Source organism: Delphinus delphis, chromosome 10, assembly GCF_949987515.2.
Source record: "Delphinus delphis chromosome 10, mDelDel1.2, whole genome shotgun sequence".
Taxonomy (NCBI): domain Eukaryota; kingdom Metazoa; phylum Chordata; class Mammalia; order Artiodactyla; family Delphinidae; genus Delphinus; species Delphinus delphis.
The window spans coordinates 72,383,879-72,398,454 of NC_082692.2; the positions used below are offsets into that span (position 1 = coordinate 72,383,879).

The 14,576-nt window shown below is 35.4% G+C and overlaps 1 protein-coding gene across 1 annotated transcript in view; it reads right to left on the reverse strand.

Annotated features, from left to right (window-relative positions):
• The window catches only part of DNAH12 (dynein axonemal heavy chain 12), a 229,191-nt gene that overhangs the window by 89,365 nt on the left and 125,250 nt on the right, over positions 1 to 14,576 (reverse strand). The window contains exons 31-35 of the mRNA XM_060021479.1: positions 12,578 to 12,687; positions 9,839 to 10,022; positions 9,566 to 9,706; positions 6,120 to 6,203; positions 5,386 to 5,574 (exon numbers count right to left, since the gene is read on the reverse strand). Coding sequence (XP_059877462.1) covers positions 5,386 to 5,574; positions 6,120 to 6,203; positions 9,566 to 9,706; positions 9,839 to 10,022; positions 12,578 to 12,687 — 708 coding nt within the window. The remainder of the gene's footprint in view (positions 1 to 5,385; positions 5,575 to 6,119; positions 6,204 to 9,565; positions 9,707 to 9,838; positions 10,023 to 12,577; positions 12,688 to 14,576) is intronic.

A 14,576-nucleotide genomic window follows, 5' to 3' on the forward strand; every position in this document is an offset into this window, starting at 1 on the left:
GCTCTAGAGCCCACAAGCCACAACTACTGAGCCCATGTGCCACAAGTACTGAAGCCCATGCGCCTAGAGCCAGTGCTCTGCAACAAGAGAAGCCACCACAATGGGAAGCCTGTGCACCACAACGAAGAGTAGTCCCCACATCGCAACTAGAGAAAGCCCGCAAACAGCAATGAAGACCCAACACAGACAAAAATAACTAACTAACTAAAATAAAATAAAAACCAAAGGTGGATATTGCTATAATGGTGCTGTGTAAATCACTTTTAATTCAATTATAAAAGCTAAACGACAGGGCTTCCCTGGTGGCGCAGTGGTTGAGAGTCCGCCTGACAATGCAGGGGACACGGGTTCGTGTCCTGGTCTGGGAAGATCCCACATGCCGCGGAGCGGCTGGGCCCGTGAGCCACGGCCGCTGAGCTTGCGCGTCCGGAGCTTGTGCTCCGCAATGGGAGAGGCCACAACAGTGAGAGGCCCACGTACCGAAAAAAAAAAAAAGCTAAAGGACAAAAGTATTAAAAACAACTATAACTAAATTATGTTAATGGATACATACTATAAATAAATGTTAATTGTGACATCAATAGCCTACAATGTGGGGAAAGGAGGGATAAAAGTGGAGAGTTCTTACATATAAATGAATTAAGTTGTTATCAGCTTAAAGTACCCCGTTTTAAGATAATATATGTAAGCTCCTTGGTAACAACAAAGAAAATACTTATAGAAGTTACACAAAAGAAAAAGAGGAATCAAATCCTATCAATATAAAAAAAACAAAACACAAAGGAAGACAGCAAGAGAGAAAAGAGGGACAAAAGAACTACAAGATAAACAGAGAATAGTTTTTAAAATAGCAATAGTGAATTCTTTCCTATCAATAGATAGTTTAAATGTAAATAGGTTAAACTCCCCAGTAAAAAGATACAGAGCAGCTGAATAGATAAAAAAACAAAGATCCAACTGTATGGTATCTATAAGAAACTCACTTTAGATTCAAGGACACACATAGGCTGAATATGAAGGGATGGAAAAAGATATTCCATGCAAATCGTAACCAAAGGAAAGCAGAAATGGTTATACTTAAATAATATGAAGTAGACTTTAAGTCAAAAACTATCTCTAGAGACAAAGAAGGTTATTATTACATAATGATAAGATGATCAATTGCATAGGAAGATAAAGCAACTGTAAATACATATGCACCCAACATCAGAGCACCTAAGTATATAAAACAAATACTAACTGATATGAAAGGAGAGACTGATAGCAATACAATAATATTAGGAGACTTCACTATCCCATTTTCAATAAGGGATAGAATATCCAGACGGAAAATCAGTAAAGAAAGAGTGAACTTGAACACCATAGACCAAATATACTTAACAGATATATACACAACTTTTCACCCAAAAGCAGAAGAATATACATGCTTTTCCAGTGCACAAAGAATATTCTTTAGGATAGACCCCATGTTAGATCACAAAACAAGTCTTAAGGAACTTAAGAAGATTGAAATTATACCAAGTACCTTTTCTGACCACAATGGATTAAAACTAGAAATCAGAAAAAAAAAAAAGAGAGAGAAAATTCACAAATATGTGGAAACTAAATAACATACTCTTGTACAACCACTGGGTCAAAGAGGAAATCAAAAAATATCCTGAGACAAATGAAAATGGAAACAATATATACCAAAACTTATGAGGTACACCAAAAGCAGTACTAAGAGGAAGTTTATAGCAATGAACACTTTCATTAAAAAAGAAAAATGATCTCAAATAAACAACCTAATTTTATACCTCAAAGAACTAGAAAAACAAGAGCAAACTAATTTCACAGTTGGCAGAAGGAAGGAAATAATAAAGATCAGAGTAGGAATAAATCAAATAGAGACTAGAAAAACAATAGAAAAAAAATCAACGAAACTAAGAGTTGGTTTCTTAAAAAAATATACTAAATAAACAAACCCTTAGCTAGACTAACCAAGAAAAAAGAGAGAAGACTCAAATAAATAAAATCAGATATGAAAGAGGAGACATTGCAATGGATGACTCAGAAATAAAAAGAAATAATAAGGAACTATTATGAACAATTATATGCAAACAAATTGGATAATCTAGAAGAAATGGATAAATTCCTAGAAACATACAACCTACCACAACTGAATAGAGAAGAAACAGAAAGCCTGAATAGACCAATAACAGATAAGGAGATTGAAGTCGTAATCAAATACTTCCCAACAAAAACTTCCAGGGCCAGATGACTTCACAGCTTCACAATTCTACCAAACATTCAAAGAAGAATTAATAAAAATCCTTCTCAAACTCTTCAAAAAATAGAAGTAGAGGGAATACTTCTGAACTCATTCTCTGAAGCCAGCAGCCAGAGAAAGCCACCACAAGAAAAAAACAAAAAAACAAAAAACTATAGGTCAGTATCTCTGATGAATGTAGATGCAAAAATCCTCAACAAAATACTAGCAAACTGAATTCAACAACTCATCAAAAAGAGAATACACCATAACCAAGTGGGATTTATCCCTGGGATCCAAGGTTGGTTTAACATATGCAAATCAATGTGATACAACACATTAACAGAATGAAACATAAAACCACATAATCATCTGAAGAGATTCAGAAAAAACATTTGACAGAGTTCAATATCCATTCATGATAAAAATCCCTGCAACAAAATAAAGGCCACTTATGAAAATCTCAGAGTTAAAATCGTAATTGGGTAAAACTGAAAGCTTTTCCTCTAAGATCTGGTACAAGGCAAGGATGCCCCCTCTCACCACTTTTATTCAATACAGCGCCAGAAGTACTAGCACAATGAGACAAGAACAATGAGACAAGAAAAAGAAATAAAAGACATGCAAATCAGAAAAGAAGAAGTAAATTTATCTCTCTTTGCAGATGACATAATCCTATTTGGAGAAACCCTAAAGACTCCACGGAGATGGGAGGGAAGGGGGACACAACATTTTAGAACTAATAAATTCAATAAAGCTGCAGGATACAAAACCAACTCACAAAAATCAGTTGCATTTCTTTTCATCAACAATGACCTATTTAGAAAGGAAATCAAGAAAACAATCCCATTTATGATAGCATCAAAAAGAATAAAATACTTAAGAATAAATTTAACCAAGGAAGTGGAGTATCTGTACACTGAAAACTATAAAACAGTAATGAAAGAAACTGAAGACACAAATAAATGGAAAGATATTCTGTGCTCAAGGATTGGAAGAATGTCCATACTACCCAAGTGAACTACAGATTCAATGCAATCACTATCAATATTCTAATGATATTTTTTACAAAAATAGAAAAACCAATTCTAAAATTTGTATGGAACCACAAAAGACCTCAAATAGCCAAAGTAATCTTAAGAGAGAAGAGTAAAGTTGGAGACATCACACTTCCTGATTTCAAATTATATTACAAAGCTTTAGTACAAAACAGAATGGTAGAGGCATAAAAACGGACATATAAACCAGTGGAACCGAGTAGAAATAAACCCAACCATATATGGTCAGCTGATCTTTGGCAATGGTGCCAAGAATATACAATGAGGAAAGGATAGTCTCCTTAATAACTGGTGTTGAAAAAACTGGATGTCCACATGTAAATGAATGAAATGGGACCCTTACCTTGCACTAGACATAAAAATCAGCTTGAGATGGATTAGACTTAAATGTAAACCCTGAAACCATAAAACTCCTAGAAGAAAACACGGTGGTGGGGGTGGGGAAGCTCCTTGACATTGGCTTGGCAATGTTTTTTTGGATACGACATCAAAAGCTCAGGCAAAAATACAAAAATAAACAAGTGGGACTACATCAAACTAATAAGCTTTTCTGCACAGCAAAGGAAACCATCAAAAAATGAAAAGGCAACCTACTGAATGGGAGAAAAATATCTGCAAATCATATATATAATAAGGAATTAATATCCTAAATATATAAGGAACTCATACAACTAAACAGCAAAAACACAAACAACCCAATTTTTTAAATGGGCGTAGGACCTGAATAGACATTTTTTTCTGGAGACAACATACAAATGGCCAACACATATATGAAAAGCCACTCAGCCTCACTAATCATCAAGGAAATGCAAATCAAAACCACAATGAAATATCACCTCACACCTGTTAGGATGGGTATTATCAAAAAGATAAAAGATAATAAGTGTTGGTGAGAATGTGGAGAAAAGAGAACCCTCATGCACTGGTGGTGGGAGTGTAAATTGGTCCAGCCATTATGGAAAACAGTGTGGAGGATCCTCAAAAAACTAAAAATAGAACTACCATATGATCCAGCAATGCCTCCTCTAGATACAGCACCCAAAGGAAATGAAATAAGTACCTCAAAGAGATATCTGTGCTCCCATGTTCATTGAAGCATTATTCACAATAGCCTAGATATGAAAACACCTAAGTGTCCCCTGGTGGATGAATGGATAAAGATACTGTGGTATATATATAATGGAATTATATTCATTCTTAAAAAAGAAAATCCTGCCATTTTCAACAACATAAACAAAACTTGAGGACTTTATGCTAAGTGAAATAAGCCAGACATAGAAAGGAAAAAGCTGCATGATCTCACTTGTATGCAAAATCTAAAAGTTGAACACATAAAAAGAAGCAGAGAGTAAAACAGGTTACCAGTGGTGGGGAGGTGAGAGAAATGGGGAGATACTGGGCAAATAGTACAAAGTTACATCTATGCAGGATGAATAAGTCTAGAGATCTAATGTACAACATGATGACTTTAGTTAATAATACTGATACAATATGTATCAGTACTGGAAATTTGCTAAGAGAGTAGATTTCAAGTGCTCTCATCACACACACACAAAAGTATGTTAACTATTTGAGGAGATATGTTAATAAGCTTGACTGTGGTAATCATTTCACTACATATATGTATATCAAATCAACATGTACACTTTAAGTATTATAACTTTTATTTTTAAAATTAAAAAATTAAACGCATGCACACACATACACACACACACACACACACACACACACACACACACACACACCCCAAGTAGAAGTATAACTAGGGAAATGTAGATAAGATCAATAGATATTATCAATGTCAATATCCTTGTTGTGATATTATAATACAGTCATGCAAAATGTTACCATGGGGAGACATTAGGTGAAGTGTATGTGGGATCTCTCTGTATTATTTCTTACAACTGCATGTGAATCATGGATTGTCATAATAAGTATTTCAATTTTTTAAAAAAGTGGATACTACATGTCTAAGGAGAAAATGATTTTAGTTATTTATCCTACCATTCTGACTTTAGACTTAGTCAAACTGAATGGAAAGTAAAGAAATTTGAGTGTATAAGAGAATTATAGTGTTACCTTGCATTTTTTCTTACGAAGACTTAAAGTGGGCTGTATTAACCAGTCAAAAAGTCCTCTCAGAAGAGCTTGATGATCTGGTTCCTGTAGAGGTCCTTTCAGCGAATTCAACCAAGAAGACACAAGTGGTTCCCATCCCAACTGTGAGGGCTCCAAATAAATCATGCCACAGCGGCTTACAGTGGCAGGCTACAGAAAAAAGACAAGTTTTCCTTTTCTAATCTGGTAGTTATTAACTAATTCTTTGCATGACTTATAAGGTCCTTCATGATCTGGCTCCTATCTTCCTCTACAGCATTCACATACACTAGATGAAACCATTTGCAGTTACAGTTCCCCAGATATGGCATGGCTCCATGTCTCTATAAGTTATCTTGTCATGATTTGGAATGCCCAGCCCCAACCAGTCTCTGTGGAGAAGTTTTACCCCTCAAAACCAGATCAAACACTCAAACTTTTTCCATTGTCGTCCTCCTCTACCCATTCCTCTCTTGGGTGCTCACCCCCTCCATATTCTTAGAGCACTTAACATGTAGCTCTGTACTGGGATATATATATATTTATTAGCATGGTTCTCATCCTCCCTAAATGAGCATACACTGTGTCTTATTCATCTTTGTATTCCTTGTGCCTAACTCGCTTTCTGACACATAGTCAAAAGTACTTATTGACAAAGTGAACAAATGAATAAATGAACAAACAAAAACTACTGTTATATTAAATTATGAACTTACTGAGGCCTGGGAAAGGTCCATTGCTTCAAAGATGAGACTCATTTGAGGGGACATTTGAATGATTTCTCCACTCATAAGGCAGAGCTGAAGACAATAATTTTTCAAATGTTTATTTTTAAAAAATCTCAACCTTCTCAGGTAAAAATTTATTCTATTTATTAAAGTATCTCCTATGATATAATGGAATAAATATTAGAATGGAAGCCAGAAAAATCTTAATTCGAGGTCTAGTTCTGTCCATTACTTACTATGTAAGCAAATATATAATATCTCTGACACTCAGTCTCTTCATCTATAAAAAGGGATAATTTTCCTCTCATAGAATTATGGGAGAGGGGAACTACAAGATATATTGAAAAAAATATAAAATCCTATACAAACATCAGTTTTTGTTATTAAAAAATTACATGAAATACTCCTGATTTTATAAAGTTGTCATAAGACCTTTTTTATTAATAAAAAAAGAGAAATAGAAAAAATAGAGAATACTATGAATACTCACATACCCATCTTGTAGATTTAACCTATGTTAACATTTTGCCATATTTACTTAGTCTTTTTTAAAAGTATTTTAAAGATCATTACAAACCACGGCATTTCACATCCAAATATGTCAATATTCATCTTTAAAAATAAGGACTTTTCTATATAACCACAAGAACATTATCACACCTAACAAAATTACCAATAATTCCTTAATATCATCTAATACTCAGCCAATACTCAAATAATCTCAGTTGTACAAGAAATGTCTTTTCAACTGATTGATTCAAACCAAAATTCAATCAAGGACTATGCATTAGGCTTGCCATGTCTTCTTGGTCTCTCTTAATCTAAAACATTCCTCTTTAATCAAATATGTGAAAAACTGAATTTATCAACTGTGTCCTTCCTGCCAAATTCCTATCTTGTCCATTATTATTAAAGCCATTGTATCCTCTCAATCTCCTTGGCTTCCACCCTTGGAATTATCATTAACTTTTAATGTTGGTAATAATTATAAACTGTTGATACCCCAAATTAATTGCATTATTAAGTCTTTAAAATTCTTCCTCTACATTTATTTTTCAGTGCTTCATCTCTGATTCATTACTCTAATCCCAATTTTGCCCCTATCTAGTTCGTCAACAATGCAGCATTTAACATTTCTGGATCTGTTTCTTATCTGTAAAATGAATGAACGGTCTAGTGCTGGATTGTCCAATAAGACAGTCAGTAATCATACGTGGCTATTTATATTTCATTTTAATTGGATAAAATTTAAAATTCAGTTCTTCTATTGCACTTAGCCACATTTTAAATGCTCAATAGCTACATGTGACTAGTAGCTACCTTATTGGACAGTGCAGATATGTCCATCACTACAGAAAGTTCTATTGGACAATGCTTGTCTAGAATACTTTTAAGTTTCTACCAGGCTGTTTCAGCAAACATTCTCCTTCTTGCTACAAATTTGGGAGGGAGAGTCAACATTTTCCTCGCTCCCCCATGCTATTTCCCAACTACTTCTATTCCATCCTCTATTACAGCCCTTGCTCCTTTGACAACCCGTGCTTGGCTAAAGCCTTTGGCATCTGGCTCAGTCTCTTTCTCTCTACTATAACTCTGGCCTGATCCAATGTTCATAAGGGGAAACATCTCATTACAGCACCCCCACCCCCCGCCTCCGGTATTTAACTACCTTGTCTTCACTTACTTCTCCCCTACTCCACTCCAGCCATCCACCTTATCTACCTGGGACCTTCTCTCCTGGAACACTACACAGTTCTGAGCATTCAAGTCTCTGCTCCATCCAGCTCTCTCACTCATTGACTCCTACTATATTTGCTCTTCATTTTCATAGAGATTTTCATATCCCTGTTGTTTTTACTTCTTTCTTTAGGTAGCTTCTGTTCTATGGTCGAGCACTTCTATCGTTCTCATGCCAATATCTTTAAAGTCTTTCTGTATTTCCAGTCTGGCAACATTATCTACACCCACATCCAAGGTGCTTAAATTGGTAGAGAAAATCTCACAAAGGCAGACCTTGGCACTATAGTTTATAACTCATGGTCTTTAACTCCATCAGGTTCTCTATAACACTCAGATATGCTTCTATGTTTTCCCAGGCAGCTGTCTTTCCCATTTTCCATGATGGCTAATTTAAATCTTCCCCTTTCTCCTTGAGTATACAAAGAACCAGGGCCTGCCACTGCACAAATAAAAAATAAACCATCAAAAGGATTTGCCTTCAAATTTCCACTATGAAAGCCATACATTCACCTTTCCTGCTCTCCTCTCATCCAATATGAAACAATCCTTCCATTTGGCTCTGAATCCTTAGACTTGACTGGACTGATTAACCCCTCTCTTCTGAATCATCACTATTTCTCCTCTGTTTACTTTCCCCTTTAGTTCAATCAATATGACTGACTGAATGAATGAAAAAAAGAATATGAACAAATGACTAACCACCTATGATAAAGTACTGGAGTATATGTTTGAATGCTAATTAAATTAGTTTGCTTATTTAGTATTATAATTATTTCATAAAAGCAAAAAAATAAATTGATATACTAACACAGAATACTAATACAGACACAAAAAGAATAATAAACAAATAAAATGGATCTACAATATAAATATCACAGAGCACTATATTGACCAAATGAAAGAAAACACTAAAGAGTATGATTCTATTTATATGAAGTTCAAGAACTGGCAAAACTAGTTTATCACAGTAGAAGTCAGAATAGTGATTGCCCCTTGGGGAGGATACACTGATTGGGTAGGGACATGAGTGAACTTTGTAGGGCACAATAAATTTTATGCACTTTTATTTAGGTGATGGTTATGTGAGTGTACACATATGTAAAAAAATCTTAGACTCTAAACTTAAAGTTAGTGCACATTTTATACTGTTCTCTCTCAATTAAAATAAATACTAGAAGACTTCCATTTTCTCTTTTTTTGTATATCTCATAGGTTTAAGGTAATGTACCACATATAAGCACTGAAGCAACTGATGTTTTCAAAAAAGAATGAGGGCTTTTTATTTTCTTCTAAAATATTAAAGTTCTATAAGAAACCTTAACACTGTAGTCGCTTAACTTATTGCCACCCATTACATTACTATGCCTTCCTGCTAATACAGTAATTTTAATATACTTGCATTCTAATTAAAAAATTAAGCAAAGAATTTACTACAGCATAGTTTTCATTGAAAAGATAATTTATAAACTTATTCAATTTGCTGCATCCCTTATTTTAAATATATATAGTCTGAGATGGTTAGTTGTTGAACACATAACATTGTTTAAGCCTATCTGCATCTGCTTTGCTTTTTTTACTTGTGGTAAAAATAAATAAATAAATTTACCATATTAACCATTTTTAACTTTACAGTTCAGTAGTGTTAAGTATATTCATCTTGTGCATCTGTTTTATTTTTAATCATGATGAGTTACCTTTTTATTATCATCCAATACTGTGTTCATGCTCTCTATCCACAAAGTGTCAATGGGACCATCAAATACAACCCATTTCCGGTCAGGCGTTTCTAATGAGGCAAATTCTCTAAAAGTGTTAGCCACAATACCATCAGTCCACTGAGGAGGCAAAAAGGAAGAGTTGGAAAGTGTCCTTAAAAAACTATAAAGTGATAATACAAAAACACTTCAAATTTCTTGGCTTAATGTGCATTGTCAATGAGAGTGGAGAATGTTTATACTGTAGATTACCTCATGGGACACGGGGTCAAATTGTCCAAAAAGTTGGCCCATAGTAATGGATTTGGGGTTTACAGTCCTATAAATGACCTTTTCTTCCTCTCCATAGCCACGTTCATTCATAAGAGTTAGAGTATCAGCCAGCATATGCAGAACTTTTGTTTTAGCAGCAAAAGGCTCTCCTACTAACATAAAACTATTAAGGAAAAGAAGTCATTATACAATAAGATTCTAAAAAATAATGGTAAATTAAATTATTTCCCTATATATGGGTATATGAAATTTTACCGTATGATAATTACTACATATAATTTTTGAAATTATATTAATTTTTCTCAGATATAAGGGAAATACATTTAACTTCTTAATTGACTGATCTCTAAATCAAATTCTCGACATTAATACCATTATCTACAAAAGAGAATAAAAAATTTCCAAATGAAAATGGAAACTTAGTAACTGCATACTCAAAAAAATTTTTTTAATGACTTGGGGTTTCCTAAGCAGAGGAGAGGAGACGATTCACTTTTCCTCAAGATTTCACTTGCTATAGTGCTCCTTGCCAAATATTTCTGAATCTCCTCTCTCCTGGCGCATAGGATTCCGCACTCTCTTGTGGGAATGAATACTAGGTAACTAAGGAATAATAAGTGCAAATGATGAGTGTTACTTCTTAGGGGATAGATAATTGCCAGCGAGGGACCTTACAGAGCTCTCCTTTCCCTCTAGCACACCTGGGACCCACAATGCTGAGATGGTGGCTGCTCTAACAGCCTGGGACCTGAGTGATTATGATGAGCAGAACCTCCCTGTTAAACTATAATGTAAACAGTACAAATGAGAAATACATATTTGTTTTGAAGTCACTAAGATTTGGGTGCTGATTGTTTCTATGGAATAACCTAGCCCATCCTTATTGATAGAAATTGGTAACTAGAAGGGCAAAAGGTATTCTTGCCATAATAAAAAAGACTAAAATAAGTGGCACTGGCTTAGAGGCTAGGTTGTGGGTGGCGGCTAAAGGATTGGCAATTAATATTATGCAATGATCAAACATTTGGTAAATTTATCCCTGAGGTAACCTGGAAGATAGATAATATATCTAATGAAATTGTAGTTTTAGGGGAAAAGGATAGTGAACAGAATATTATTAGTATATATTGGCAGCTGATGGCTGTATTTAACAAGGAACTACAAAAAGAAATAAACTTAAGAAAATATGGTCAGTTTGCAAGCAGGAATGAAAGTAGAGGGAGTTAAGAAATTCAGAGACTTGAGGGATTGAATGAGGTAACTTATTCTCACCTGCAATTGGTAAAACATAAACTGAGAAAATCTTTGAACAACAAAGATCAACTCAGCCTAGTATCAAGGATCAAATCAATAAGCCTAATATGTTCAAGGATACTACAAGGAAGTTTAGAAAGGTATGACTTAATAAGGACTATAGTTGTGGCTACTGGCACATGGAACTACCTGGAATCAAATAGAAAAAAAACTTATTAAATATAGTTTTTGAGAGAGTTTACTGACAAAGAAACCATGAGTCTAGGCTAAAACACATGTGAATGTTTAAGATGTAAAGAAGACTCCTAGGTGCTGAATGCACGGGGGTTGACTGTACTAATTCCCTCTATTATTATATATGTTTGAAAATTTATATAATACAAAGGTTTGGGTTTTTTAAAAATTTTGCCTTTAAAAAAATCATGACCTTTGAGACTTCAACTTTCTATAGGCAGTAAGTGGGCTGAAAACATTTCTCAGCTCCCAAGGATGTTTTCTCTATTGTCCACCTCACATGTGACCAGGGAAGAAAATGGAGATAGAAAGACCTCTCAAAAGGTTGAACTGAAGTCCACAGAGCAGAGGTTACTGGAAAGACTCTCTCAGGGAGCAAAATCAAGCAGAAATAGATCCAGGTTTTACGGGGATTTCAGTTTATACAATTGGTGGGGAAAGCTCTCTAAGGAAAAAAATATATATGTAATTACAAATACAAAAATGTCCACTGCCACTTTAATGACACCCTTTCCAATAAATTATATATAAAATGATTATGACTCCCTGGAGGGGCCTCTACAAATAAGAGGTCCTGAAGTTTAAACTCCAGTAGTTTCACAATCTATCTCTGGAACTGGGCTCCCACACGCACAGCTGGGTTTCAGAACTGCTACTGACAAGTGTTGGCTTTGTCTCCCATTCTTCAGTTTCTAAATGGGAGTATTTGCTCTGATAATCCTGCTCTGGTAAACTCACTATTATAATACTGGATGTATGCAGGGCAGATAACTTGTCTTTGTAGTTTTAGGTCTTTGGAGCAAGAAGAACAGCTTCCAAATCTGATACACAAACTATCATGCATCACCTAGAGATCCTATACTTTCAGTCTGGTTCATTGATTGATCAGATCTTTTAGGTTGTCTCCCTGGGAAAGGAAAAGTGTGTTCTACGTGCATGAAGTAGAGCAAATAACATATTTGATGATCAAAAGGGCAAATTGTGGTGGTCATTAGTGCTACATCACTGAATGAGTACTCCTTACCACTCCTTTTTGGATAGGTAACATGAGAGAGAAATAAACCTTTGTTTTTTAAGCTACTGGAATGGAGATGGGGGTCGGGGGGCGTTGTTCCCTAGCCTACCTCGCATACAAAGTTTGCTTAGTCTTTTAGTTCACAAATTTTAGTTGTTTTAATAGTTTAACTTAAAAAACAACATCTAACTTTGGTACACTATCTATAATCTTACCCATGTCTAACAATCATCATCTCATATGTCTGAATCATTTTTTCAAGAAAAAATTTAACAGGCTGAAGATTATGTACTTTGCAGGCTTCATGAGCACATTCCAAAAATTCCTAAAATAAAAGAAAAATGGAATGCATTTCTACAAAATCGTATTATAAATCATGTCATTCATGTCTTATAAATATAGACTTTTCATTTAGAAATAAGAAAATTGTATCTTCTTATATTTATAAATTATTTCTTGAAACTTTATTTTTTAATTAAAAGGAAGAACAAATAAAATTAAAATACTTAAAAAATATTAGTATTCCCCATTATAAGTTATCAATGATCATGGCACCATAGCATTGGGTGTACACTGCATGAAAACAACTCCTCTTAATAGTTTTTCCAGAATTTCACTTTTGGTTAGGATATAGAAGGACATGCCAAACAATCCTTCACACTATAGTAAAGAGAAATAAACAGAGGTTACAAAAATTATAAAGCTTTTAAAGATACAGGAGCACTTTGGATGCAAATAAGTCTAAAGGAATTAAACTTCAGAAAGGGATGAGCCTTTCCTAGGTGAACACAGATCAACAGCTAATTTTGCCTCTGGGAGCAAGTATAGACATAGGTGGGCATTGGATTGAGCCTGCTATAGGCAGAGGGACTTTGCTGAAGTAAGGAGAAAATAACAGATACTTTAATGGTCATGTGGACTTATGTGAACCTCATAAAACTGGAGGAGCCTCAAATGCAAAGCTGGTTTTCCCATGGCCTATGCTTTTGCTGAGTCTGAAGTGACATAAGAAATCAAAGGCTTAGCTAGAAAGGCACATAGAGATTTTCTTAGTCTTCAGATGCTTATATCCCAGAATGCTGCTATAGGAAGGCCCTTATTATACAATACGACAATTTTCACTATAAAGACATTTGAAACCAGAGGTAAACTAAAGCTCAATAATTCTGCAACAAAACTCTGGCTTAGGTCAACTCCTGATTGAACTGATCAACAGCTCAATCTAGCTATCTGACAAAAGGAAGAACATGGTTTTTCTGTAGGAAAATAATACCAGTTCAGCCTCTACAATTATTTTCTATACAATTTTTTTTTCTTTTTTTTTTGCGGTACGCGAGCCTCTCACTGCTGTGGCTTCTCCTGTTGAGGAGCACAGGCTCCAGACGCGCAGGCTCAGTGGCCATGGTTCACGGGCCCAGTCGCTCTGTGGCATGTGGGATCCTCCCGGACCGGGGCACGAACCCGTGTCCCCTGCATCAGCAGGTGGACTCTCAACCACTGCACCACCAGGGAAGCCCCACAATTTTTAATACAAGTCATGAGAAAAAAAAAGCTGATAATCAGTAGAAAAAAAAATTAAATAAAACAAAATCACAGTTGACCTAGATGTTATAATTAGCAGACAAAACATTAAAATAACTTTTGGGACTTCCCTGGTGGTCCAGTGGTTAAGACTCTGTGCTCCCAATACAGGGGGCATGGGTTCGATCCCTGTCAGGGAACTAGATCCTGCATGCCACAACTAAAGCAGCCCACATGCTGCAACAAAGATCCCGCACACGGCAATGAAGATCCCGTGTGCCACAACTAAGACCTGGCACAGGCAAATAAATAAATTTTATAAGTATATTAAAAAATGGACAATATGACAAAAAATAGATGAAAAATGAAGAATTTAAGCAAAGATATGGAATCTCTTAATAAAACCAAATTGGATACACTAAAACTGAAAACAATAAAATATGTGAAATTAAGAATTCATTGGGGAGCTGGAGTCAAGATGGCAGTGTGGGAAGACGTGGAGTTAGCTTCTCCCCACAACTAGGGCACCTTCCCTCAGCTGGTGGGGGACTCCAATGCCCAAGAAGATGGGAGGAACCCCAAAGTGAACCAGTAGGACATAGGGGGACTGACAGGGGAGGAGAAGTGGAGGCCAGACAGGATTGGCACCCCTGAGGCAGGGAAGATCAGGAGAGGCAGGTGGGAGGGACTCTC